General features: G+C 40.5%; 1 protein-coding gene across 14 annotated transcripts in view; it reads left to right on the top strand.

The window, feature by feature from the left end:
* MARK3 (microtubule affinity regulating kinase 3) overlaps positions 1 to 26,722 on the top strand; it is a 114,807-nt gene that overhangs the window by 51,115 nt on the left and 36,970 nt on the right. For 13 of the 14 annotated variants that reach the window (XM_044932892.1, XM_025271145.2, XM_025271143.2 and 10 more), the window contains 3 exons: positions 18,372 to 18,420; positions 21,068 to 21,133; positions 26,019 to 26,089. In XM_044932892.1, the coding sequence (XP_044788827.1) occupies positions 18,372 to 18,420; positions 21,068 to 21,133; positions 26,019 to 26,089 (186 nt within the window). The remainder of the gene's footprint in view (positions 1 to 18,371; positions 18,421 to 21,067; positions 21,134 to 26,018; positions 26,090 to 26,722) is intronic. The other variant, XM_025271147.2, reaches the window with a different exon arrangement.

The following is a 26,722-nucleotide window of genomic DNA, read 5'->3' as shown; positions in this document are numbered from 1 at the left end:
TCTGACTGCAACACTGTGAGACTAGAAGTCAACTACAAGAACAAAAAAACTACAAAAAACACAAAACACGTGGAGGCTGAACAACGTGGATCACTAAACCAGTGGATCACTGAAGAAATCAGATAGGAAATAAAAAAAAATACCTAGAGCCCTGACTATTATTTACAGTCCAGGATCTGTATTTGAATCAGTGTAACGAATCAGACAGAGGATACTGCTGCTGCTGCTGCTAAGTCACTTCAGTCATGTCTGACTCTGTGTGACCCCATAGACGGCAGCCCACCAGGCTCCCCCGTCCCTGGGATTCTACAGGCAAGAACACTGGAGTGGGTTGCCATTTCCTTCTCCAATGCGTGAAAGTGGAGTCACTCAGTCGTGTCCGACTCTTAGCAACCCCATGGACTGCAGCCCACCAGGCTCCTCCGCCCATGGGATTTTCCAGGCAAGAGTACTAGGGTGGGGTGCCATTGCCTTCTCCGATAGAGGATACAGACTTTTACACATAGAATGTGGTAAATGGAATCTAAGACAAACCCTTCTTCATCTTATGTATTTAAAATACTGAGAATTAAAATATATGTATATTGTTAGATTTCAAAAGTGGTAATAGAAGTGAAAGAAAATATAGCTTCAGTGTTGCAGGTGGTTTAGAGGGAAAATTTCAGTTTATTGCCTGACTTATTTTCACTTTGGTAGGAGGCTTAGAGTAGATTTTGAATTGAGGATATTAGAATTTATTTTTAATTATACCAGTGGTTCATTGTGCTATTTAGAAAAGTCACTGAAAAACCAAGTATGTTAACACAGTATTGACTGGGGATGTACTAATATGTCTTTTGTTACCTGAAGGTTATTGACCGGAGACGTATCAATGCGTTTTTAGAGGATGGTACAGTTAGCATCACTGTGAGAATGCTGTTAGAGCCTAAAATTATCAGGGGTTCACTGTACGACTTAACGATTGTCGTTGTCGTTCACGTTTTGCTCTGTTAGGTTTTTCAACCAAAGTGTAATAAACAGAAAATTTCCAAAAATGATGCATCATGATATTTTGAGCATAGAAGAATTTTTCAGTGAGTTTTATGCAGATACTTTCTCTGATTGTCTGAGCAACATATATACTAGTGTCTCAGAACATGGTAGTTCTTCAGAGTATAGTTCCGATTCAGACAGTGTGAATGTTATACCAACAAAAAGAAAAACCTTAGTGATAGATTCTGATCCAGAAAGTGAAAATGAAACTCATGGTGCTGGAGAATGCTCCTTTGCTTCAGCGAAAGAGGCAGAAGATATTTCACAAAAATCGGAAGACTTAACAGGTGTGTCAGGTATAACTGTTGGATGTAGTAACCTGCAGTGCTGGTGAAATAATAGAATTAATTTTTAGCTGACCAAAATAAAAATCACCGGACATATGCATTAGTTTCTACAAAAATCCCCTGGTCAGTAATGAGTTAAAGGGGTCAGACTGGAGCCCCAGCATGGAGAAATTCAGTTTGCAAAAAATTGAAAATAGGTTTAAAAACTAGACCTTTGGGAAAGAATCCTGGCAATAACAGCTAGAATCACAGCCGCATGTTGCTTACTGTGTGCTGGGCACTGTTCCAAGATCTCTGCCTGTCAGATCCTTTATCCTGGGAGTACCAGAGGCCCAGGAGGTCCAGCCGCCTTGGTTCAGCCAGTCAGTCAGTGAGTGGCAGAGGCCCAGGTGGGGCCAGATAGTGTGCTCCAGAGGCCAGGTTCCCAGTGACTGGCCGGTCTGCGTCATTCATTGCCTGTTGTCACAGCAGCCTTGTGACATCACTATTTTTATCTGTAGTTTACAAATGAGCAGTTCAAGTAATGTCACATCCTTGTCAAATTTTTGTCTGATTTTTCAGTTCTTGCCCATCTGGTAGATATAAAACTATGTCACTGTGGTTTTAATTTGTATTTCCATGATTACTGATGAGTGTTACATCTTTCATATTTGTATTGGCTTTTGTTTCTTCTGTAAATTGCCTGTTGAAGTCTTCTGTTCAGTTTGTATTGGATTCTTTTTCTTAATCATTTTAGAGATTATATATTCTGGATACTAACATGTGACAGACATGTAGCTTCTTCTGTTTGATGGTATATATTTTCATTCTCTGGACATTGTCTTTTGATGAACAGCAGAGATTCTTAATTTTAACACACCTGAATTTATCAGTCTTTTCTTTTATGCTTTGTACTTTTATGTTTTTAACAAATTCGTCCCTGCCTCGGGCCATAAAGATAGTATTCTCTATTGTCTTTAAGTTTTATACTCTTGAATCTACTTTGAAGTTGTGCATATTGTGAAGTAGGAATCTTAATTTCATGTTTTTTTTTCATGTGTTATATCTTACTGTCTAGGCTCTCCTTTCTCAACTGATCTGCAGTACAGTTTCCATTCATACCTATACACACACACACTTTGTTCTTTGAAGTGGTTTTCCTGGTTCATTGCACAATTGCTATTTTAAAGACATTTATTTTACATTTATTTTTGCATTTAAAATTTTTATTTTCAATAGTACAAGGGCAGATGATAAATAGAATCCCAAAATAGGTGACAGGTAAGTAAAATCTGAGCTAAAAGTAGAAACACAAGAGTAACAAAGGAGGCTTAATCTCTCTCAGGCTATGTATGGCACATTAAGTAGAGAGAAAAAGATACAGATCTTTATATATGGCTCCTCCACTAGCTCATATTACAGACTTGCGCATTTTTTAATTTAAATTATTTGGTTACAGCTTGTGGCATGGGGATCTTAGTTCCCTGACCAGAGATGGAGCTTGTGCCCCATGCAGTGGAAGCGGAGAGCCTTAACCAATTGACCAGGGAAGTCCCACAAATTTGTGATTTTTTTTTTTTTTGTAAGCATCCCTTTCTTAGGATACATTACTGCTGTGTGCCAGGAAATTATTGTGATAACTATTCAAAACTGTGATGACTGCAAGCAAAATGATTTCCTCAGGATTGGGCACTTGTGCAGCTGCTGCTGCTGCTGCTGCTAAGTCGCTTCAGTCGTGTCCGACTCTGTGCGACCCTATAGACGCCAGCTCACTAGGCTCCTCTGTCCTTGGGATTCTCCAAGCAAGAACACTGGAGTGGGTTGCCATTTCCTTCTCCAATGCATGAAAGTGAAAAGTGAAAGTGAAGTCACTCAGTCGTGCCCGACTCTTAGCGACCCCATGGGCTGGAGCCTACTAGGCTCCTCCGTCCATGGGATTTTCCAGGCAAGAGTACTGGAATGGGATGCCATTGCCTTCTCCGACTTGTGCAGCTAGCTATAAGCAATGGTCCAGTTAATACAATTAATAAGCCTAAGTAAGAGATATTTCCAGGCTACATTTTCTGAACAAGCAGTAAAAACAGAAACAAACAAAAAGTACAAACGAATGGAGCTTAAAGCACTCACAGAACTCCTGGGGTCTAACAGAAAATGCAAATCAAAATTGCAGTGTATCTAGAAAGTAACACTGTATATCAGCACCTATAGAATACTGTTTTTGTTGTTCATGAAAATTTGAAACCTTAAACATATTATTAACAAAAAATGACAGTACATTGAATACGTAGTAAGTTAGAAGAAGGAACAGAATAAATTTCAGGAACTAAGAATAATGTAAGGAACTAATAATGGACTTCCCAGGTGGCACAGTGGTTAAGAATCCACCTGCCAGTACAGGAAGACACAGAGTCCTGAGTTTGATTCCTGGGTCGGGCAGATCCCCTGGAGAAGGAAATGGCAACCTGCTCCAGTATTCTTGCTTGGAAAATTCAATGGACAGAGGAACCTGGCAGTCTACAGCTCATGCGGTTGCAAAGAGTCAGACACGACTCAATACCTGGAGTTCACTGTGGCTCAGATCGTGAAGTCCTTATTTCAAAATTCAGGCTTAAATTGAAGAAAGTAGGGGAAATCACTAGGCCATTCAGGTATGACCTAAATCAAATCCCTTAAGATTATATAGTGGAGGTGACGAATAAATACAAGGGATTAGATCTGGTAGCCAGAGTGCCTGAAGAACCATGGACGGAGGGTTGAAACATTGTACAGGAGGCGGTCACCAAAACCATCCTGAAGAGAAAGAAATGGGAGAATGCAAAGTGGTTGTGTGAGGAGGACTTATAAATAGCTGAGAAAGGAAGGGAAGCGGAAGACACAGAAGAAAGGGAAAAATATACCCAACTGAAAGCAGAGTTCCAGAGAATAGCAAGGAGAAGGCCTTCTTCAGTGAACATTGCAAAGAAGTAGAGGGAAAGAGTAGAATGGGAAAAGAGTAGAATGGGAAAGACTTTCTTTCTTCAAGAAAGTCTTGAAGACTTTCTCTTCAAGAAAATTGGAGGGACTTCTCTGGTGGTCCAGGGGTTAAGAATCTGCCTTGCAATGCAGGGAATGCGAGTTCAGTCCCTGACTAGGGATTGAACTAAGATCCCACACGCCATGGGGCAACTGAGTCCCTGGACCACAACTAGAGATCCTGCATGCTGCAACAAAGACCTGCCACAGCCAAATAAGTAAAATATATAAAAGAAAATAAAATTGGAGATATCAAGGGAACATTTCATGCTAGGATGGGCATAATAAAGGACAGAAGCGGTAAAGACCTGACAGAAGCAGAAGATACTGATAAGAGGTGGCGAGAATACACGGAAATACGATACCAAAAAAATGTCTTAATCACCCGGATAACCGCAACAGCTGTCAAAATGTATCAGAAACAGGGAAGAAAGCTGTAGTTCAGTCTCACAACATCCGTTCAAAAATTGGGAATTAACATAGCATATAGGCCAGTTAAACATTTATCTTTGCTTGTTCCTCCCACTCACTAAATAGTAGTAAAGAAATTAAAAAGGAGTGTCAAAAATAGAGAAGACTACAGACAAAGAATTAAACCAACTTTGCCAGATGGAAAACAGATGGGTGAGTAGGTGCATGTGTGTGTGTATACACATTATTGTATGTTTTTTTTCACATAATAGATTTCGTATATCATAGTGAGCTGAAACCAAGTCCCCAAAGGAAGCAGCTAGGGGCAGGAATAGGTAGGCTGGTCCAGCAAGAATCATGCTGAGCCATGCCACAGAATTCAGAAAGTTTAAGAGTGAGTTCTCTTGGATCCTTTTGTGGGTGGAGGTAAAGTAGAACTGAAAACAGGATTGGCTGAAAATCTGTAATTGGACCTTATATCACCTTAAGGCAGCCCACCCTTCTCTCCCCCAGTAGAAATTGGGCAGATTGTTTTCTGAAGAGGTTCAGTCAAAGAGCATTTAGACTTGGGGACCCCCATACTAAAAACCAGAGAAGGCAATGGCACCCCACTCCAGTACTCTTGCCTGGAAAATCCCATGGACAGAGGAGCCTGGTCGGCTGCAGTCCATGGGGTCGTGAAGAGTCGTACACGACTGAAGTGACTTAGCATAGCATACTAAAAACAGGGGCCCGCTGAGTGATGGACGTCTCCTGTCTCTTTGCTTGCTCCCCAGAACTCTCTCAGCCCTTCATGCTGCCTAATAGGAGAGTGGAGGATTCTTCTCCAGGAGAATTGAGCTAAATGAAAATATAGCTAGAGACATTTAATGTCTTTCAGTGAATCTACTTAATCTCTGCCTGGTCATCCTCTGGTCCAGCTCTTATATAACATTCAGTCCAGCGTTTTGGTGCCTCTCTTAAATATGGGCGGACAGCCAAGAATTTCCAAATACTTGAGGATAACCTGAAGCAAACAGGAATAAGAGAAAGGAACACTGAAGAGGAAACTCAACTACTTTAGAAACACACACACACACACACACACACACACACACATACTGCAATTGGTGTTTTCAAAGAGCTTAAAATAAGGGAGACAGTGGAACAATCACCATTGCATTCATGAGAGAAGAACGCGGCGCACTGAGGAAGCACTCCTGGGGGAGGCGAGTTCATGGTATTGGAAAGAAATTCAGTAAAGGGGTTACAAAATAAAGTCAGCAAAGGCTCTCAGTTCACAGAGATGAAAATTAAGATACCACATAAAACTGAAGTGCCTATCTAGGAGGTCTAGTTTCTGATGAAGAGGAGTTGTAAGAAGAACTGGGGATAGGAGGGAAGATTATCAAACACTAGCATGTGACTTCCCAGAACTGTAGGACCTGAATTTCCAGATTGAAAGGCTTGGTGCCAATGCAGTAAAGGACAAAAGATCTGCAATGCATCTGGACTGAATGCTAAAGTACCACAGAGACTGAATCTGTGGTACCTTAAAACATATATACATCAAAATGAGAAGAAAGAGGGGGAAGATAGGTCATAAAGAATTGTAACAGAATGTCATCATACCAGTCCATATCACTGTAAACTGGAAGAAAATGGATCAAAGCCTTTAAAATTCTGAGAGAACTGAATATTCCTATGTAAAAGAATGAAACTGGACCCCTGTCTTACACCACTCACAAAAATTAACTCAAAATGGATTAAGGATTTAAGTGGAAGATCTGAAAACAAAGTTCATGGAAGAAAGCAGAGGGGAAAAGCTCCTTGACATTGTTCTTAGCAGTGATTTTTTATGTGACACTAGAAGCGCAAGCACAGAAAATGGGCCTACAGAGCTCGCGCACGGCCAGAAGAAGCGGTCGGCAAAGGGAAGAGGCAGCCTGCACAAGGCAAGAGGAGGAGCTCTCAACACCCAACAGCAAGTAAGACCCTAAAGAATCCAAGGTAAAAACAACAAAGAATCTGAATAGGAATTTTTCCAAAGAAGACATTCGGATAACCAACAAGTACATGAAGAGGTGTTTAAGATCACTAACCATCAGGGGAATGCAAACTGAAACCACAGTGAGATATATCACCTCACACCTGTTAGAATGGCTAGCAAAAGAGTGTGGAGAAATGGGAAATGTGTACTGTTGGTCAGAATCTAAACAACTACTGTGGAAAACAGTGTGGCGGTTTCTCAAAAAATTAAAAACAGAGCTATCATACAACTCAGCAGTCCGTTTCTGAATGTGTATCCATAGGAAACATAGTTACTATCTCGAAGAGGTGTCTGACCTCCGTGTTTGTTGCAGTGTTGCTCTCAATAGCCAAGTCAGGGCCACAGCCCTGTGGCCACAGGCCACAGTCATCACCCCACAGACTCATTGACAGATGAGTGGATGAAAAAAGTGTGAGGGGTATTATTATATATTCCATAATTGTCTATGCTATATAATAATAGGAATATCGTTCAGCTGTAAAAATGGAAATCCTGCCCTTTGTGACAACATGGATGGACCTTAAGTGCATTATGCTGAGTTAAATCAGACAAAGACAAACACTTGTTGTTCAGTCACTCAGTTGTGTCCGACTCTTTGCGACCCCATGGACTGCAGCATGCCAGGCTGTCCTTCACCATCTCCTGGAGTTTGCTCAAACTCATGTCCATTGGGCTGGTGATGCCGTCCAACCATCTCATTCTCTGTTGTTCCCTTTTCCTCCTGCCTTCAATCTTTCCCAGCATCAAGGTCTTTTCTAATGAGTTGGCCCTTTGCATCAGGTGGCCAAAGTATTGGAGTTATGATATCAATTATGTGGAATCTTAAAAAAAGAAAAAAAAAGCTGAACTTATATAAACAGTGTTCATAGTGGCTGCCAGGGAGTGGGAGGTTGAGGGACATGGGGAGCGACTCGTCAGAGGGTACAGGCTTCCAGCTGTGAGATGGGAAGTTCCAGGTGTCTAATGTACAGCATGGGGACTGTGGTTAACAAGTGTTGGGGACTTGACAGTTGCTCTGAGAATGGGTCTTAAATATTCTCACCATAACAACAACAAAAAAATGGTAATCATGTGAGGTGAAGGATATGTTAACTAGCTTTATTGTGGTAAAGCTATCACAGTATCTGTGTGTATCAAATCATCACATTGTACACCTTAGACTTAAACACAATATATATTATATGTCAAGTTTTTCTCTTTAAAATGGGGGTGGGGCACTTTCAGAGAAAACTTGACCGTTACCAACTTTTTGGTACCAAAAAGTTACCAGAGAAAACTTTAGAATTCTTTACCCAGCCAAATGTCAATCAAAGCTGAAGGTGGAATCAGAACATTCTGGGCCATGCAAGGTCTTGAATTTAGACATCTGCTTACCCTTGCTCAGGAATATTCGTGGGGCTAGCAAGGGAGGATACTCACAAGTGGGAAAGCATAGGATCCAGAACAGGAAATCCAACACAGCGGGTCTTAAGAACAGAACAAAGGCCTCCAGAATATTAATATCTTCAGAGAGGGGAAAAAGAATACTTGACTATTTGAAAGTATTTGAGAGGAGATATATACTTCCATTACAAAGCTTAAGGATGGGCCAGTAAAGTGAGAGATATACAGAAAACCTAAGTTAACAGAATAACTAAAACAATTATTAGCTCAAAGGAAATCAAAACATTTTTGATAAATAAGAAAGAATGGAAATGCATTCCTAGTGTGGCTGTAAAGAATATTTATAATGCAAACTGAATAGTTTAGCCAAATATTATGGTGACTGATCAGAGGAAGGAGGGAAGAGATGTGGAGTGGGGGGGCAGGATGTCAGAGCAGTCTTATTGCTAGTGTTACCAAGTCAATAGTTAATCAAGAGGGAGGAGCTAAGAAATCATACTTCTGTTCCAAAGTAAGGCAGCTCAGATACCTGAGATAAGAGGGCTTGTTGCTGTGAACAAGGGTTGAGGGTGGAGAGAGAGACTACATTACACAGTTCGACTTTCAAAGCTACATATATGTACTACTTTGAGCAATAAAAATTAAACTATTTTGCCAAAACTATAATAGAACCTCATGAAGACGTTGGAGAGGGAAAGCATAAGTCTGTTTGGAAGGGCTTTGGGAAAGCTGAATCCACAGTGGGAAATCAAGGAAGCTGTATAATCTGGCATTTTAGAAATATGTAGGTGAACAATAGATGACATAGCTAAAGAAGCTGAAAGGATTGTTTCTGAAAAGCCAGCAAAGAAAGAGTCAGGATAAATTTGGATAAGTACCCAACATTGTCTGCTATTGCAGACAAAGATCCTATTTCCTTACTATGGAAAGTCTTGCAAATTGAGGAGAAACAGGAGTATATAACCTAATAGAAAATAGTCAAAAGATATACTCAGGCAATTAATAGGACAGATGGTCAGTGTTCAAGTAAGACCGTTCAACATCCACATCCGAAAAGATAACGTGTTTTTCACATCAGATTTGCAAAACTGATAATTCATATTGTTGGCAAGAGTGTGGAGAATCAGGAACTCTCTTATTGGCAGTAATGTAAGTACGGACAAAATTTTAGAAGCATGTATGCCGTTGGCTTCTATTCAGTTTCTAAGAATCTGCTCTGCCAATATAGTTTCAGAAATGTATGAGGATATATATACACAAGGATGCTCACTGTAATAGTTCAATGGCCAAAAGTTAGCAATAAACCTACGTGATATCAGTGATCTAGTTCTCACTTCCACTGTAGAATCATAAGGGATTTGATTTAGGTCATGCATGAATGGTCTAGTGGTTTTCCCTACTTTCTTCAATTTAAGTCTGAATTTGGCAATAAGGAGTTCATGATCTGAGCCACAGTCAGCTCCTGGTCTTGTTTTTGTTGACTGTATAGAGCTTTTCCATCTTTGGCTGCAAAGAATATAATCAGTCTGATTTCGGTGTTGACCATCTGGTGATGTCCATGTGTAGAGTCTTCTCTTGTGTTGTTGGAAGAGGGTGTTTGCTATGACCAGTGTGTTCTCTTGGCAAAACTCTATTAGTCTTTGCCCTGCTTCATTCCGTATTCCAAGGCCAAATTTGTCTGTTACTCCAGGTGTTTCTTGACTTCCTACTTTTGCATTCCAGTCCCCTATAATGAAAAGGACATCTTTTTTGGGTGTTAGTTCTAAAAGTTCTTATAGGTCTTCATAGAACCGTTCAACTTCAGCTTCTTCAGCGTTACTGGTTGGGGCACAGACTTGGATTACTGTGATATTGAATGGTTTTCCTTGGAAACGAACAGAGATCATTCTGTTGTTTTTGAGATTGCATCCAAGTACTGCATTTCAGACTCTTTTCTTGACCATGATGGCTACTGCATTTCTTCTGTGTGGATCACAATAAACTGTGGGAAATTCTGAAAGAGATAGGAATACCAGACCACCTGACCTGCCTCTTGAGAAACCTATATGCAGGCCAGGAAGCAACAGTTAGAACTGGACATGGAACAACAGGCTGGTTCCAAATAGGAAAAGGAGTATGTCAAGGCTGTATATTGTCACCCTGCTTATTTAACTTATATGCAGAGTACATCATGAGAAATGCTGGACTGGAAGAAGCACAAGCGGAATCAAGATTGCCAGGAGAAATATCAATAACCTCAGATATGCAGATTATACGACCCTTATAGCAGAAAGTGAAGAGGAACTCAAAAGCCTCTTGATGAAAGTGAAAGTGGAGATTGAAAAAGTTGGCTTAAAGCTCAACATTCAGAAAACGAAGATCATGGCATCCGGTCCCATCACTTCATGGGAAATAGATGGGGAAACAGTGGAAACAGTGTCAGACTTTCTTTTTTGGGGCTCCAAAATCACTGCAGATGGTGACTGCAGCCATGAAATTAAAAGACGCTTACTCCTTGGAAGAAAAGTTATGTCCAACCTAGATAGCATATTCAAAAGCAGAGACGTTACTTTGCCAACAAAGGTCCGTCTAGTCAGGGCTATGGTTTTTCCTGTGGTCATGTATGGATATGAGAGTTGGACTGTGAAGAAGGCTGAGCACCGAAGAATTGATGCTTTTGAACTGTGGTGTTGGAGAAGACTCTTGAGAGTCCCTTGGACTGCAAGGAGATCCAACCAGTCCATTCTGAAGGAGATCAGCCCTGGGATTTCTTTGGAAGGAATGATGCTAAAGCTGAAACTCCAGTACTTTGGCCACCTCATGCGAAGAGTTGACTCATTGGAGAAGACTCTGATGCTGGGAGGGATTGGGGGCAGGAGGGGAAGGGGACGACAGCGGATGAGATGGCTGGATGGCATCGCTGACTCGATGGACGTGAGTCTGGGTGAACTCCGGGAGTTGGGTGATGGACAGGGAGGCCTGGCGTGCTGCAATTCATGGGGTCGAAGAGTCAGACACGACTGAGCGACTGAACTGAACTGATATCAGTAAAATACTGGTTAATTACATGCAGTACATCTACACATGGGCTTCCCTGGTGACTCAATAGTAAAGAATCTGCCTGCCAAGCAGGAGACTCTGGTTTGATCTCTGGGTTGGGAAGATTTCCCTGGAGAAATATATGGCAACCCACACCAGTGTTCTTGCCTGAGAAATCGCATGGACAGAGAAGCCTGGTAGGCTATGGTTCATGGGGTCACAGAAGACAGCGACTGAACCACAACATCCACACGTTTATGTCCTCCTATCTGTAGGCAGCTCTTCCTGGGTAGGAGACAGGTCATGCTTTTGCCTAGTGTTAGACAAACAGATTTTAATAATGCTTTTAATTAATTTCTCTGTCATTTGTTAGCTTTCCTATTCTGTTGTTATTTTCATGTTAGGGTGGTTCTGAGAGTAATTGAACTCTCTTTAAGCTCCTTAGGTTTTGCCTTACTCTGCTGGCTCTCATATTTGCTGGTCTTTAAAGACATTCCCTGGAAAACTTGCTTGCCTTCCACCCACCAGCAGCTTTGGCCCACACCATGAAAAGAATAGTAAACTCTTGTTAACAGTCCTCAGAATACAGCAACTTTCAGCTACCTTTTCTTTTTGAGAAATTCCCCTTTTATAAAAAAAAAACAAAACAACTGTATTTTCAACCTTTTTCTTAAAATTAATTGTAGAAAAGGAGATAGATAATTAGATATTTAGATAAATAGATAATTAGATAGATAGATAATTCAGTTGTGCTTCAGAGTTCACAGGACAGATAAAAGTCAAAGTCTTTACCCGCCCAGATGCCTGCCCAGAGACAGCCAGTGGCATCAGTTTCTTTGGTCCTTCCAGAAATACCCTGTTTATAGAGAGGCGAAGACATGTGTATTTTTTTCTTGTTCACACCAGCCTTTCTTGGCAATTCCTTCTCCATGAACTCTGGCGTTTGCCAGGCTCTCCCCCTCAGGGCTGTCTGAGAGTCTTTGATCTGTTCTTTTGTTCAGCAGAGGTTCTGTGGTCAGTGTGGTGAGTGAGACAGAGGGACATACTGAGGAGAAGTAGGTGGCCGTCCTCCCCTCCTTCCTTCATGAGGTACCCTGGAGGTGTTAGGGTCGGGGAGGCTGGGCATAAATCAAGGTTTGTGACCCCCCCTTGTCAGTCTGAGGGAGGCACTGGACTCTGGTGTCTGGGTTTTCGTTCTGTCGCTCCAGCTGCGTTTTCCTGTGTCTCTATTGTGACCCCCATCTCGTTTTCGCTCTGAAATGCATGTTTGTTGATGTTTCTGTCTTTCCATTTTTCAGCTAGGCAGTTGTCATTTCCTTCCAAGGATACTATCCCTATGCTGATAATTCTCCAGAATAGCCCAGATTTCTTCCTGAGCTTCAAACCGAAATACCAGCTACTGAGCTTTGTTCTCACTGTCCTCACTTAATTGCTGTTCACGGGGTGTGTCCTAAAGCAGACTCCAGCTGCCACCCTTCCTCACTGCAGCTGGAGTCTTCTCTGTCTCACAGTGGCACCCAAATTCACAAACATGGGTGTCGGCTTCAACTCGGCCTCCTCTCCGTTACCCACTGAGTGTTTACTTATAACCTTGAGTTTACAGTACAGCTCTTTCCTAGTAAAGAAGAGGTTGTTGATTGTATACCTGTTCATTATTTCTAACACATAAGTTGTCATCCAGTCGGTTGCCCAGCTGACAGGCTCTCGGCCTTTGGCCTGTCTCATACCTGTATTTCCGGAGAAGCCGGTCGGGTCGCCTTTGCCGTGAGGGCTTATGTCGCAGTTTGGTGACTGTGACAGTACCCCGCCCCGTGCCCTCTCTGATCCGCTTATTTTATTTTATTTATTTATTTATTTATTTTTGGCAGTGCTGGGTCTTTGTTGCTGCATGGGCTTTCTGTCTAGTTGCCAAGCACGGGCTTCTCATTGTAGTGGCGTCTCTTGTTGCAGAGCACAGGCCTTAGGCACACGGGCTTCAGGAGTTGCAGCTCCTGGGCTGTAGAGCACAGCTCAGTAGTTGTGACATACAGGTTTGGTTGCTCTCTGGCATATGTGGTCTTCCTGCATGAGGGATTGAACCTGTGTCTCCTGCGTTGGCAGGCAAATTCCTCACCACTGAACCCCCAGTAAAGACCCTGCTCATTTTATTTTTAGGTCAATTGATAAAATTGTTTTTTCCCAAGGATAATTTCTGTATGTCCTTGGTCCTGGCTTTGGAGACATTTGTTTTTTCTGTGGTACTGTAGGCTTAGCGTCTCTTCAGGATTCTCATCACCAGGATCCGGGTCTTTGCCTTCAGAAATGTTTGTTCTCCTCCTGTCTGCCAGTTCCTAAAGGACATAAAAATGGGAAGATGTGTAGAGCAGGGGTCCCCAAACTCGGACCTCTCGTGCCTCATGGTCTGAGGTGGAGCTGATGTAGTAAGAGAAATAAAGCACATGATGAATGTACTATGCTCGAATCGTCCTGAAACCACCCCCCACCATCCGTGGAGAGCTCGTCTTCCACAGAACTGGCCCTGGGGCCAAAAAGGCTGGGGGCTGCTAGTGTAGAAGATGGAGATTAATAAAGAGAGGAGAATTTTTTCACTTTACATATTTCTGTGTTATTTTATTTTATTTTTTACAACTAGTATCTGGATAAGGTTGAAAAGGAATGTAGAGAAGTAAGATAGTAGAAATCGGTGACTTTCATATTTAAATGTCCTTTTATAGTAGCAAAACTTAAAAAAAAAAAAACATTGTACTATCCTAGTGAGGCCTTTCCTTAATGTGCATGTGTTCAGCAAATTATTTCTACCCAAATTTATCTTCAGCCATCAGGTTCACAGTTGATGGCAATTAGATCTCTGGCATGTTAATCACATACACAAATTGTCAACTTAAAAAAAAATTCTCTGCCAGTACCCACCTGTTGCTCTGGAGTTTTCTGTCTTGCCAACTTGTAATGTATCCATTGCTTTACTTGTACATTTCAAAGGTGGCTGTTTGGAATCATGAGATGAGTTAGGACTTTGGAGTCAGACAACTCAGACTCTGAGCTCTGGCATGGGTTAGCTGGGCAGACTTGGGCTGGTTTCTTAGCTTTCTCAGTCCTCCTTTCCTGTGCATTGGAGATGATCATAGTCACCTGACAGAGCTGTGACCATTCAGTTAGGTAGGATCATAGCCATGGAGCATCTGGTGCTGAATTTCAGACACAGGTGACACTTGACAGCTGCTGGCTTCATGCCTCCTCTCCCCACCCCCTGCGATTAAATTGGTATAGAGTTGATTCTAGCTTCTGCCTGATACGTAATTCTGACAGAGGTAAATACATAAAGTTATTTGTATAACTTTGGACGCTGTCCAACTGGGAGACCTTCAGCTACTCTGTCTGCCTATGGAAAGAAACTTGTACTATTCATCCCTCTGTCTGGTCCCACTCACCTGTCCTGTGTGTTTTCACAACACTTCCCTTGGTGTGGCCTCTGCTGTGTGTGACCCAGTTCAGTCGCTCAGTCATGTCCGACTCTTTGCAACGTCTATCACCAACACCCGGAGCTTGCTCAAACCCATGCCATCCAACCATCTCATCCTCTGTCGTCCCCTTCTCCTCATGCCCCCGATCTCTCCCAGCATCAGAGTCTTTTCCAATGAGTCAGTTCTTCACATCAGGTGTCTAAGTACTAGAGCTTCAGTTTCAGCATCAGTCCTTCCAGTGAACATTCAGGACTGATCTCCTTTAGGATGGACTGGTTGGATCTCCTTGCAGTCCATGGGACTCTCAAGAGTCTTCTCCAACACCACAGTTCAAAAGCATCAATTCTTCGGCCCTCAGCTTTCTTTATAGCATGGCTAAAGGAAAAACCATAGCTTTGACTAGACAGACCTTTGTTGCCAAAGTAATGTCTCTGCTTTTTAATATGCTGTCTAGGTTGGTCATGGCTTTTCTTCCAAGGAGCAAGCATCTTTTAATTTCATGGCTGCAGTCACCATCTGCAGTGATTTTTGGAGCCCAAAAGATAAAGTCTGTCACTGTTTGCTTTGTTCCCCCATCTGTTTGCCTTGAAGTGATAGGACCAGATGCCATGATCTTAGTTTTTTGAATGTTGAGTTTTAAGCCAACTTTTTCACTCTTCTCTCTCACCTTCATCAAGAGTCTTTTTAGTTCCTCTTCACTTTCTGCCATAAGGGTCGTATCATATGCATATCTGAGGTTATTGATATTTTTCCTGGCAATCTTGACTCCAGCTTGTGTTTCATCCAGCCCAGCATTTCGTGTGATGTACTCTGCATGTAAGTTAAGTAAGCAGGGCGACAACATACAGCCTGACGTACTCTTTTCCCAATTTGGAACCAGTCTGTTGTTCCATGTCCGGTTTTATCTGTTGCTTCTTGACCTGCACGCAGATTTGGTTTTCAAACTTCATTGTGTTTCCTCTAGTGTATTACCTACTACTACTCTCTAAAAATTATTCTAAAACTTAGCAACTTAGAAGCTGTGTTAGCTCAGTTTCTTGGAGTCATCTGTTTGAGGGTAACTTGGTTGGATGGCTCTGGCTCAGATGCTCTCAAGGTACTTTGGGGAAGAGCCACAGCTGCAGGTGCCCACAGGTTTGACTGGGGCTGGCGCATCCGCTTCTAGAAGGCCCTTTCACCTGGCTTTTGTCTAGGGCCCACGGTTCCTCAGCAGCTGCAGGTGTGAGTCCTCATTTCCTTGCCACCTGGGCCTGTCCACTGAAGTACTTAATGTCCTTACGATGTGCATGTCAGTGATCTGTGAGAGCAAGGAGGGAGCCCCAGTGCCTTTACAGCTTAGTCTCTGACGTCCCCTCCCTATCGCTCTGCTTTCCTCTCTTCATGAGAAGCAAGTCACTAAGTGCAGTCCACAATGAAAGGGAGGAATATTAAGTTCTACCTTTTGAGAGGAGGATTGACAAAGTATTTGTGGACCTGTTTTAAAAGCACCACACCAGGGGTGCTAGTTGAAATGTAAAATTCTCAAAGCTCATTTCAGATCTAGTGATAGGTAGAACCCAGGAGCCTACAGTTTGCACAGGTACCCTAATGTTCTGATGCTGGTGGTGTAAAGTCCACACTTGGAAACCCGTGCTCTGCCAGATGGAGCACCTGGTCTTCTTGAAATAGTCTTCATTGGTTGCACCTCCCTGTCTTGCTCAGATCACCAGCCCATTTTGAACTGCATAAATCCAGTTACCTCCATGGTGCCCACCACCACAGGCGGAGGTGAGCTCTCTGTCCCTTGGGCCCCTGCAGGACTCTGTCTTCCTCCTGCTCTTTGCTTCTGATGTTGTGGTGATGTGCTGCTAGTAGGATGTAAGGTGTCTTTGTTGGGCCTCTTCTGGCAGCAGAACTGTGACAACCCTGTCATAGGCATTCTGCTTCTCAGGATCTAAAAGCAGTGTGGTCATTAGAATGCTAAGGAGACTGGCTCAAACCACGCTTCTTGGTAGTCAGTACTTTCTTGTAGGCATTTATCAGACAAATGAGTTCCTGTTGTGTGCCAGGCTGGGTTTCGAGGTTCCACTGGTGACAGGAGGCAGACACACTCCCTGTAGATGAGGCGGCAAAAATGAACTGATAAACACAATGTATTATCACAACGTGAAGGACATTCTGGGAAAGAAGTGCTATGATGTAAAACGAAGGAAACCTACTTAGATAAGGTTTTCAGAGAATCTGCCTGAGACTTGAAGGATGAAAAGGAGAAAACATTTTAAGGAAAGAAAGAGTTAGTATGTTCTGGGAGAAATCAGAGTGCCTGGAGTTGAGGCTGGAAGTGTAAGCAGTCTGCCATGGCCATGGTCAGGGTTTCATTCTAAACACAGTGTCCTGAGCTGAGTTAGTATGACAGCCAACTTGTCACTCTTCTAATTTAACAGCCGTAGAAACAACTGGAAGGTTCAAATTACAGGTACAAGTCCAGCTATAATGAATTGGGAAAACAAGGTTCCTGTGTTTGCTTAACAGAAGGAAATGAAGAAGGAGCCCAAGCCTTTAGTGGATGGGCCAGTATCATAGGTGGTCGTGGTTTAGTCGCTTCAGTCATGTCTGATTCTTTGCGACCCTATGGACTATATAGCCCGCCAGGCTCCTGTGTTCATGGGATTTCCCAGGCAAGCTATACTGCAGTGGGTTGTCATTTCCTTATTCAGGGGAATCTTCCCAACCCAGGGATCGAACCTGCATCTCTTGTGTCTCCTATTTGGCAGGCAGATTCTCTACCACTGCACCACCTGGGAAGCCCAGTATTGTAGACAGAAAGGCTGTTCATCTGGATTCCATGTTTTTAAGCTCTGAGCTGTTTGTAGGTCAGATACTGTGCCTCCCTGCCTTTCAGCTGCCTCCATGCCTGTTAGTTGCTGATTCATTTCTAGATTAGACCTGGTGGACAAAGACAAGTGCAGGGAGAGTCCCAACTTCCTCATCCCATAGGCAGCTGCTCCTCGTTTCCCAGACCACTTTCTAGCCTTGCCTCCTACAGGCTGTGATACCCTGGGTGCTAGGAGACTAGTTCTAACCACATTCCCCATAGAAAGATAGGAGAACCTTGGAAGATCTTTTCTCTCTTTTTCTGGTTTCCACTGGTTTGCAGGAGGGTTGTCTAAGATGATCTCTAAAATTCTATTATTTTATGAGATCTCATATTAGCCCAGACCATGATGCTCTGAATTCACAGCATGTTTGTACAGCAACAGTTTAATATTCTGCCTTATTCTGTGTGATGGCTAGGCAGCTTGAAGTGGTTTTATTTAAAGCCTTATAGAATTACTCGGAATTATCAATCCATTACACTCATGATGCAGTTCATTGGGACTGTACAAGTTTTGATTTGCAGAATTAGAATTCCTCAATAGATACTGAATCGGACTAAGTCTAATAACAAACTATTCCTGCTTAAATCTGATTTCTGTGTTCAAGATAGCAAAATATAATTCAAAGTATAATTCATAATAGCAAAATATCATCCTCTGGGAACTCTGCTTTTTCATACGATAAAACTGACACATTAGTATTGGAGCATTAAAATGGACTCATTTAGTATTAGACAACAAAACTACGTCATAATTACTCTGGATTTTCATGTCTTAGATGTGGACTACTAAACATTATCAGTGAATCAGTTATCTAAGAGAAAAATTTAATTGATATTGCCACTGTGGAATATAATGTTTAATAACCTATATTGGGGGGATTGTGTGTGTGTTTGTTTTTTAGCTCTTCAGAGAAGTGAGAATAATGAAGATTTTAAATCATCCAAACATAGGTACTTTCTGCTTTCTTAAATACTTTTGGGTCTAAATGCATTCTTGAAAGTTTTTCATAAAGCTAAACATATATTCCAGAAGTGACAGGAGATTTCTTCCCTTCTCCCATTCCAGGTACACTTTTAGAATATATGTGTGTGTGTGTGTGTGTGTGTGTGTGTGTAGTTGATCATTTCTGTTAACTTTTTGAAATTGCTAAAGATAGGTTAAAAGATTCGGTATTAAACATTCAAATGTAAAGCTTTAATTTAGTAGAAACATCTGTAATCAGATTGTAATTTTCTAAATTTTAATATATCAAAATGTCATAATTGTACCTAAATTTTAGATAGAGGGAATTACAGTAAGCTAAAGTTGTCAAAGGTGTTTTTTGCTCTAGCTGTATTCCTGAGAAAATAATGGTGCATTGAAACATATTTTAAAAAATAAAGGGAATTTCCTGTCAGTCCAGTGGTTAGGACTCTGTGCTTCCAGTGCAGGGGGCACAGGTTCGATCCCAGGTCAGAGAACTAAGATCCTACATGCTGCTCAGCATGGCCAAAAAAAAAAGATACTGGGTACTTGCTATCTAATAGAATTTTTTGGTATGAATTGTTTTACACTCTACAGACCTGCTCTCTGTGTCCTCTGTGCTTTATGCAGTGAGGTGTGTCTAAAGATTAGGGTCATGGTCGTGCCCTCATCATAGTTGTAGGGACAACATGAAAGCTGACTCTGTGTACACACCTCAGTGAAAATTTTTGATTCCATGCATAATGCAGATCTTTTAAAATAATACAACTGCTTTCTTATATAGTAATAAGTCCTACAATCTAAAAATGTTTGAGTGAAATAGCTCATAAGAGAACCAATTGTATCAGCTTAATATCAAAATCAGTTCTAGGAAGTAGGAGTGTGATAACTTTGGTGTTAGGGAAATCTTATCAAGACTTCTTGAAGCACTAGAATAGAAAAATAAAATGGAACCACAGAATGGAAAAAACTTACACCATATTTCATCTAATCTGAGCCACCATCATGTAAAAGGCATTATTGTGTTCAGGTGCTATTAAGAAAATGCTACCAAGCCGTTATCCCCTTATCGGTGATGTTAGATAAGATGTGAAACGATCCGTATCATGGGCTGTGACAGGGTTGGGGGGGAGAAGAGCGAGGGGTGTGGCAGGATATAGCAGCGCAAAGAGGCCTCCATATTGTGCTGCCCCTGTGTGAGGGCAGCCAACCGGCGCTGGACTTCAAACTCCAACTCCCCGCCGCACATGCACTGCCAAGAGCCCGCTCACGGAAACCTGTTTTGTTTTTTCTTAAGTTGTACCCTGATTGAAGTTCTCTATACTTAGTACTAAATGACATATCTTTGAAAATATAAATTTCTAAAAATTTAATAAGTTCCCATTGGATTAAAATAGTTTTCCTAGAAGAGCCAATATTTGCATTGGAATTTTATTTTTTAATTTATTTTTGGCTTGCCAGGTCTGAGTTTCCCAACCAGGGATCAAACCCAGGCCCCCTGCAGTGAAAGCACAGAGTCCTGACCACTGCACTGCCGCGGATTCCCCCTGCATTGGAATTACAGAATTTACTAATATGTTGATGGCTTACCAGCATGTCTTACATTTATTTAAATATTTTTTCTTAACAACCTGAACAAATGCCATCTTAGAAATGATATGATAGTTTTAATTCACCAGTTTGACAAACACATCAAATACTGTACAAGCTACTGATTTAATACTCTGTATTAAAGCATCAGAAAATAACCCACAATAGAAGAGACTAGCATTCTCCCTCGCTGCCCTCCTTTTTGCTGAATTTAATTATAACATATGTATTAACAAAATAGATACAGGACATAGTGATTTGATAGTTTCAGAAATCAACTTCAGTTTTATTTAAAAATTATATATTTCTGACTGATTTGTTATGGTTTTATGAATCGGCAGTGATAGAAATACTAGTTTTATCTGTAATAGGAGACGGCTGTAGCAGCCACACTGACCCATTGGAAATAATTTAAAAGTTCTTTTCAGTATAACCTGTTCTATTTTTTGGTCTCTGGCTTTAGAATAGAAACAAAGGAATCTTAGGAATTCCCTGGAGGTCCAGAGGTTAGGACCCTGCACACTCGCTGACAGGGCCCAGGTTGGATCCCTGGTCAGATCCCTGGTGAGGGAACTAAGATTCTGCATGCTGCATGGCTCGGACAAACAAAGATAAAATATACATCATTAAAAAAGAAAGGAATCTTTTTCTCTGAGAATTGTGATAAATTTCTTAAGCAACAAAAGTCTCAAGTGGAATTCTATGTATCCTTAAACCCACAATGACAGGTGAATGGACCTGAACATACAGGAGTAGGATAGATACAGACATACTACAGGGGCATGAAATGAGAGCCGAGAAACTGCTGCTGCATCCTGAAGTTACAGTGTTTGAGAACCCAGAAATCATTTTTATGGAATTCCATGTTTTTATAAACTCTTTTCTGCTGTTGTAATATAAAGTTTCCTAAAATCATTTTTTTTTTTTAAGAGGGCCAGGTATTAACAGGGAAAAAGTTAACTTTTTGTAGTTAGTTTATATGTATATGGTATGTACATACAGACATTTGTTTCTTTTTCTCCTGTATCTTCTCTCCTTTCGTAGTGAAGTTATTCGAAGTCATTGAAACTGACAAAACACTCTACCTAATCATGGAGTATGCAAGTGGAGGTAAGGCATTTATAAATTGTTTTTCTTTCATCCCTCCCTTTTAGAAGAATATGCAACTGCACTGCCCATGTAGATAAAGATAGAGTTTCATGTAACCTTCAGAATCATAATACACTAGGATGAGAATCAGAAGAGCTGATTCCTAGCGGTTCAGTGGTTTGCTGTTAAGCGTTTCATTGTTACCATCATTAATCGATAATATGCAAATAGTTGGATTTTTTTATGGTATAACATAAAGCTTACCATTTTAACCATTTCAGGTGTACAGTGCTGTGGCATAATAAGTACGTTCACATTGTTAACCAATACCATCATCCATCTCCAGAGCGTTTTCATTTTCCCAAAATGAAACTCTGTCCCTATTAAACAATAATTCCCAGTCCTCCCTCCTTGTAGCCCCTGGCAACCACCATTCTGCTGTCTGTATGACTTTGACTGCTCTAGGGACCTCATATGAGTGGAATCGTACAGTATTTGTCTTTTTTGTGACTTCCTACGTCACAGTGTCCTTCAGGTTTATCCATGTTGTAGCATGTGTCAGAATTTCCTTCCCTATTAAAGCAGAGTAATATTCCATTGTTTATAGCACATTTTTTTATTCCAGTACTTGAATTTTCAAAAGCATCAATGCATTAGCCTGTTTGAAATAAATGTGTACTGCATGTTGGATGGATTTCTTTATCAGATTTTTACATCAGTGGTGCCCCTTGTTTCCCAAGGCCAGAAATGGTGGTCACAGTGTATAGGATTAGATTTCCTTAAAGATTAAAGACTAGTAATTACTTGCCTATAAGGATATATAAAGGTAGACATTTTTATGAAGTGAATGTATATAGCTGTTCTCTTTCACAGAGATTCTTATTTTAAGGTTATGGCTAGGCTACGCTTGTAGGTTGTGGACCACGCATGAACTTTCATTGTGAAAGGCAGAAGCTTTGTTGCTTGTGTTTTCCCTGCCTCTAATACAGTGCCTGGCACATAGCAGACTCTGAGCAAATAAGAATTGAGTTGAATTAATGAAATTTTAAACTTCTAGCGACATGTTCTGTTTAACTCCACAGTATAGATTTAATTGTTCTGATTATAGTAGAGTTTTATTAAACAAACCCTTTGATCCAGAATGTAAAACCTGGAGACAGAAAGTTGAATCACAGCCTCATTGTGATGAGTTGACCACTAAATAAAAGATTGTAAATGTAAATCTGTTGTGGGCAGAGCAAGCACACCCCTGACACCACTTTTTCATACTCCTAATTCATTATTTGGAGAAGGAAATGGCAACCCACGCCAGTATTCTTGCCTAGAGAATCCTGTGGACAGAGGAGCCTGGTGGGCTGCTGTCCATAGGGTCGCACAGAGTTGGACACGACTGAAGTGACTTAGCAGCAGTAGCAGCAGAAGCAGTTCATTATTAGTTCTGTGCTTCGTATTTTAAATGTGTGGTTTGAGATTTTAGTTGGGATTTTCACAGTTGAGGAGTAGTAAGAAGAGCTGAATTCAGTTCATGAATTGTAGAACCATGAATGTGTATGGAGTTCCCGTGCTTTCTACTCCTCTTACAGTTCGTAATCTTCTCCTTTATGGAGCCTCTACAGTGCACAAGTGCTTTTTTCTCTTACTTGATCTCCTCTGACTTTCACAATGGGGCCACGATGTGGCCAGGCAGTGAGTGAGGAGATGGAGGCTAGGAAATACCCCTGTGGTCATGTTACCGGGCCTGGAGCCCCAGCCTTCCAATACCACATAGCCTCTCCCTATTGGTCAGTCAGTCATGGCTTTCTGTTTCATCTATTTTAGGTCACAGGGTCATAGCAGTTGCTCTGTATTGGAGAAGTGTCCATCCCGAAAGGATCGGCTCTGGAAAAGACAAACATGGAGTCAGTCTAGCCAGTGCCCCTCATTGGCAGTGTGACCTTATAAGTTGCATGTCTCTGAACTGCTCAGTGGACATGGCCGCACCGTCCTCCTTCAAGGCCTCAGTGCCATTGCTTAACATGCTAACAGCACTGATCAGTGGTGGTTTATTGGCTTGGGCCATTTGTTTTAATCAGCTCAACAAAGCACCTTCTGTCTCCAAGGCAGCTGTTTATTGTTGATATGTTTGCCAGTTTGAACAACAAAAGTTTTGTTAAATTGGCTACCTGCTCCTCCCTAGCCTCATATTTTTCAGTTTTATAGAATCATAGAATTTTAGAATTGGAAAGAATCTCAGAAAGTCATCCAGGGCAACTGCCTAGTTTTTACAGATGAACATCTGAAACGTTGGTCTGGTGCCCATGGTTTCCTCACTGGTTATAGTGACGGGACCTGAACCAAGGGCTTTCTGAACTGTCTTGACATGGGTGGGGAGAACTACTGTTTGCTGCTTTTTCTACTAGTAAATAATATCATGCAGAGATTTTTAATTTAGTTGCTTACCCTGGGTGCTAATGCATTTTTAATGGAGTGGGGGGAGTTTGGGTTGTATGCCTGGTTTATAACAGTGATTGTGAGTATGACTTTATGGCTCCAGAATCTCTTAACAGGTTTCTATCGCATTGGAACCCTAACATATTTTACAATCACACTGACATTATGTGTGTGACTGTACAACTACTGGGTCTAACCCATACTTTTTTTTTTAAGTCAAAACCGTTCCACGTGGTATGCACACACGTGGTATGCACACATCTTTGTTTTTTCACTTTTTAACCACTTGTTTTGACATATTTTTTTATTCTGCAGATAGAATGGCATTCTTGGAGAAAATACTGACATTTAATTTTATAATTCACCATAGTTAAATGTATTGCGTAGTGTAAATTAACAGTATGTAATTCCTTTCAAAAGATCATTATGCAATCAGTAATAACTTGAAAATATTTATGCCCATTTATTATTTTAAAATTTATTCAGAGTTAGGGCCGAAAGTTCAAAAGTCAGAGATACAGTTCAGAATAAGGTTTTCCTCAGAAACACTTAAGTTCTGAAACTAAGCTTTTTAAGTATCAAAATGTTTCATTTGACGGTTGACTACAGTGTGCACTCCCTCACAGCAGTCAGCACAGTGCTTACGCGTGCACACACGCACACACCCTGTTCCTTTCCCCTGAGTTTTCTCCACAGTACGTTTTATCATCTGATACGCTGTATATTCATTTATTTGCTTATTATCTGTCTACCCCCTCCTGGAATGTAAACTCCATGAGGAGAAAGACTTTGCTCTGTTCACTTCTGTATTTCCCCAGAGCCAAGAACAGTTCTCAGCAGTTAGTATACTCTCAGTAATTATTTGTTGCATGAATGAATTTAGGAAATGCTTTTCTGTCATAATCCTATAGTGAAAACACCTTCTTTGAACACAAATAACATTTCCATTTTAACTTTGAATTTTCATTGCCAAGTTTTTACTAAAGCATACTGGAGATAAAACCTTTAAAGTTACTGTTGCAAAAACTAACCTGAGTTAAATGTTAATGGAACTTTGTTTTGTACATAGTGCTTCTCAAATCACTAGTGTTAAAGAATCAGTTGTCTATGTTGGTAATTCATTGTAGACTGAGACTTTTGTAAAACAATGAAAAATGATTTACTAGAAAAATGAAGAGGAAAAAGAACCCTATGAAATACAAACCCAAACTTTTAAAATCTTTGGATTCAAATGACAAAAGTTCTATAAAATTGCTATAAAAATTTCTAAACATTTACTCTTTAATTCCTGTACTTACTTCACTGTGAGCCCATACCACTAATATGTAGACTGACACCAGTATGCAAATCACATTTTGAGTCATCACAGTGTTTTAGCTGTCAGTTTCTAATAATTGGCATAGTTTGAAGCCCCTGTAGAAGAAAAAATTTAGAAGGCTTAGGAATCTAACGTAAATCCTCCTTTTCTAGCCCTAATCACCTGTAATGAAACTCATACCTTTCCTATTCTCCAACTGGAATTTAGCACCGATGTCAAGCAGGTATTTTACAGTATCCAGTCTGCAGCTCTCAATGGCTCTACTTAAGGGAGTTGAGTTGTTGATTGAGAGGGCATCTACCACAGCTCCAGATTTAACAAGAAGCTCAACAATATCCTGTTGGCCAGCATGGCATGCAAAATGAAGGGGAGTCCACAGAAAATTATCTGTTGCATTAACGTTAGCCCTGTAAAATGAGATAGATACAGAAGCTAAAAATACGGATTGATTCAAGCACTGGAGGCTAAAAATTCTAAGATTTCATACCTTTATTAAGTTGTTCAACTGTAAACCAAGAAAGATGTGGGTCAAGTTAATCTCTGTGCCATAATTTTTCTTGAACTGTGTTCTGCATTTGATAGTCAACTTTCTTTGTGTATATATACATTTTGTTTAGTTTAGAAGCTGCTTGGATCCTAGGGGTTACAATTTTTGTTAGATGTTAATATTGGGGAAAATTATAAAACTGGATCCAGTGAAGATCAAAGTTGACAGGAAATAGAAAAGCTACATTATTTCATTTTGTATCTACTTGCTATGTATGTTATGAATTTATAAATGCACCATCATTGTTAAAATTCTAAGCAATAAAATCTATCAAAAAGTTTGTATCAAAAATGGTACAAATGAACTTATTTACAAAACATAAACAGACTCATCAGTTCAGTTCAAAAAAAAAAACCTTTAAAGTAAAAGTGTCACAATTGAAATATATGAGAATTTAATGTTAAGGCTTTTCTATAACTTAAAAGATTTTATCAATAAACTTCTCCTATAGTTAAGGCTGGGTTAGTTCAAATTCCACATATTTCTGTTTATCTTCATAACTGCATTTAAAAAAAAGTACAGCATTGCTAAAAGTCAAGCATTTTTAATTTATGGGAAAGTTAATGCTCAGAAATAGGACTTCTGCTTACTTTTATTTTTCTTAATTATAGGTGAAGTGTTTGACTATTTGGTTGCACATGGAAGAATGAAGGAAAAAGAAGCAAGAGCTAAATTTAGACAGGTATGGATTATTACACGTTTAGTTTATTGATTAAATAACATTATCTGGCTTAAACCCTGAAGCAAACAAGTGTTTGCCTCTATAAATGTCATAAGGTGCATTGGATGAAGCAGGGGTTGGCCATTCAGTTCAATGCAACAAAATTTATTAATTTACTAAGTGCTTTCATGCCTAAAGTACCGTGCTAGAGGCAGCTATGAGTTCTGTTTCTAGCTTTGTAATTGGAATTATAGTCCCACTCTTAATCTTAGTTGTTTGACAGTTGAGCCTTAAAAAATGAGTCTTTGAGCACTTGTGATTGCATTAATTAAAACTGTTTTCCAATTTTTAGCAAAAGTGTTATAATCTCAAAATTCATTATCGGTTTTGTCTTACATAAGCCAAAACCAAACAGAACTTAACCTATGAATTAATGACTTATCTTCTTGCTTTGTCTCTGCCCATTGCCTTATAGAGACTCATTTTAATACGTAGGTTTTGAGCATAAATGTGATATAAGTCTCTAATAAAGGTAACTATTGATTGATCCTTACCCACGAGTATTGGATTAAGTCCTTTACCTCCATTAATGTAAATCTTGCAGCAGCTTTGTGAGTAAAGATCATCATAAGTAAGTGAAGTCACTCAGTCATG

The sequence above is a fragment of the Bubalus bubalis genome, chromosome 20 (genome assembly GCF_019923935.1).
Source record: "Bubalus bubalis isolate 160015118507 breed Murrah chromosome 20, NDDB_SH_1, whole genome shotgun sequence".
Lineage (NCBI taxonomy): Eukaryota > Metazoa > Chordata > Mammalia > Artiodactyla > Bovidae > Bubalus > Bubalus bubalis.
This window is presented reverse-complemented; position numbering and strand designations above follow the sequence as displayed.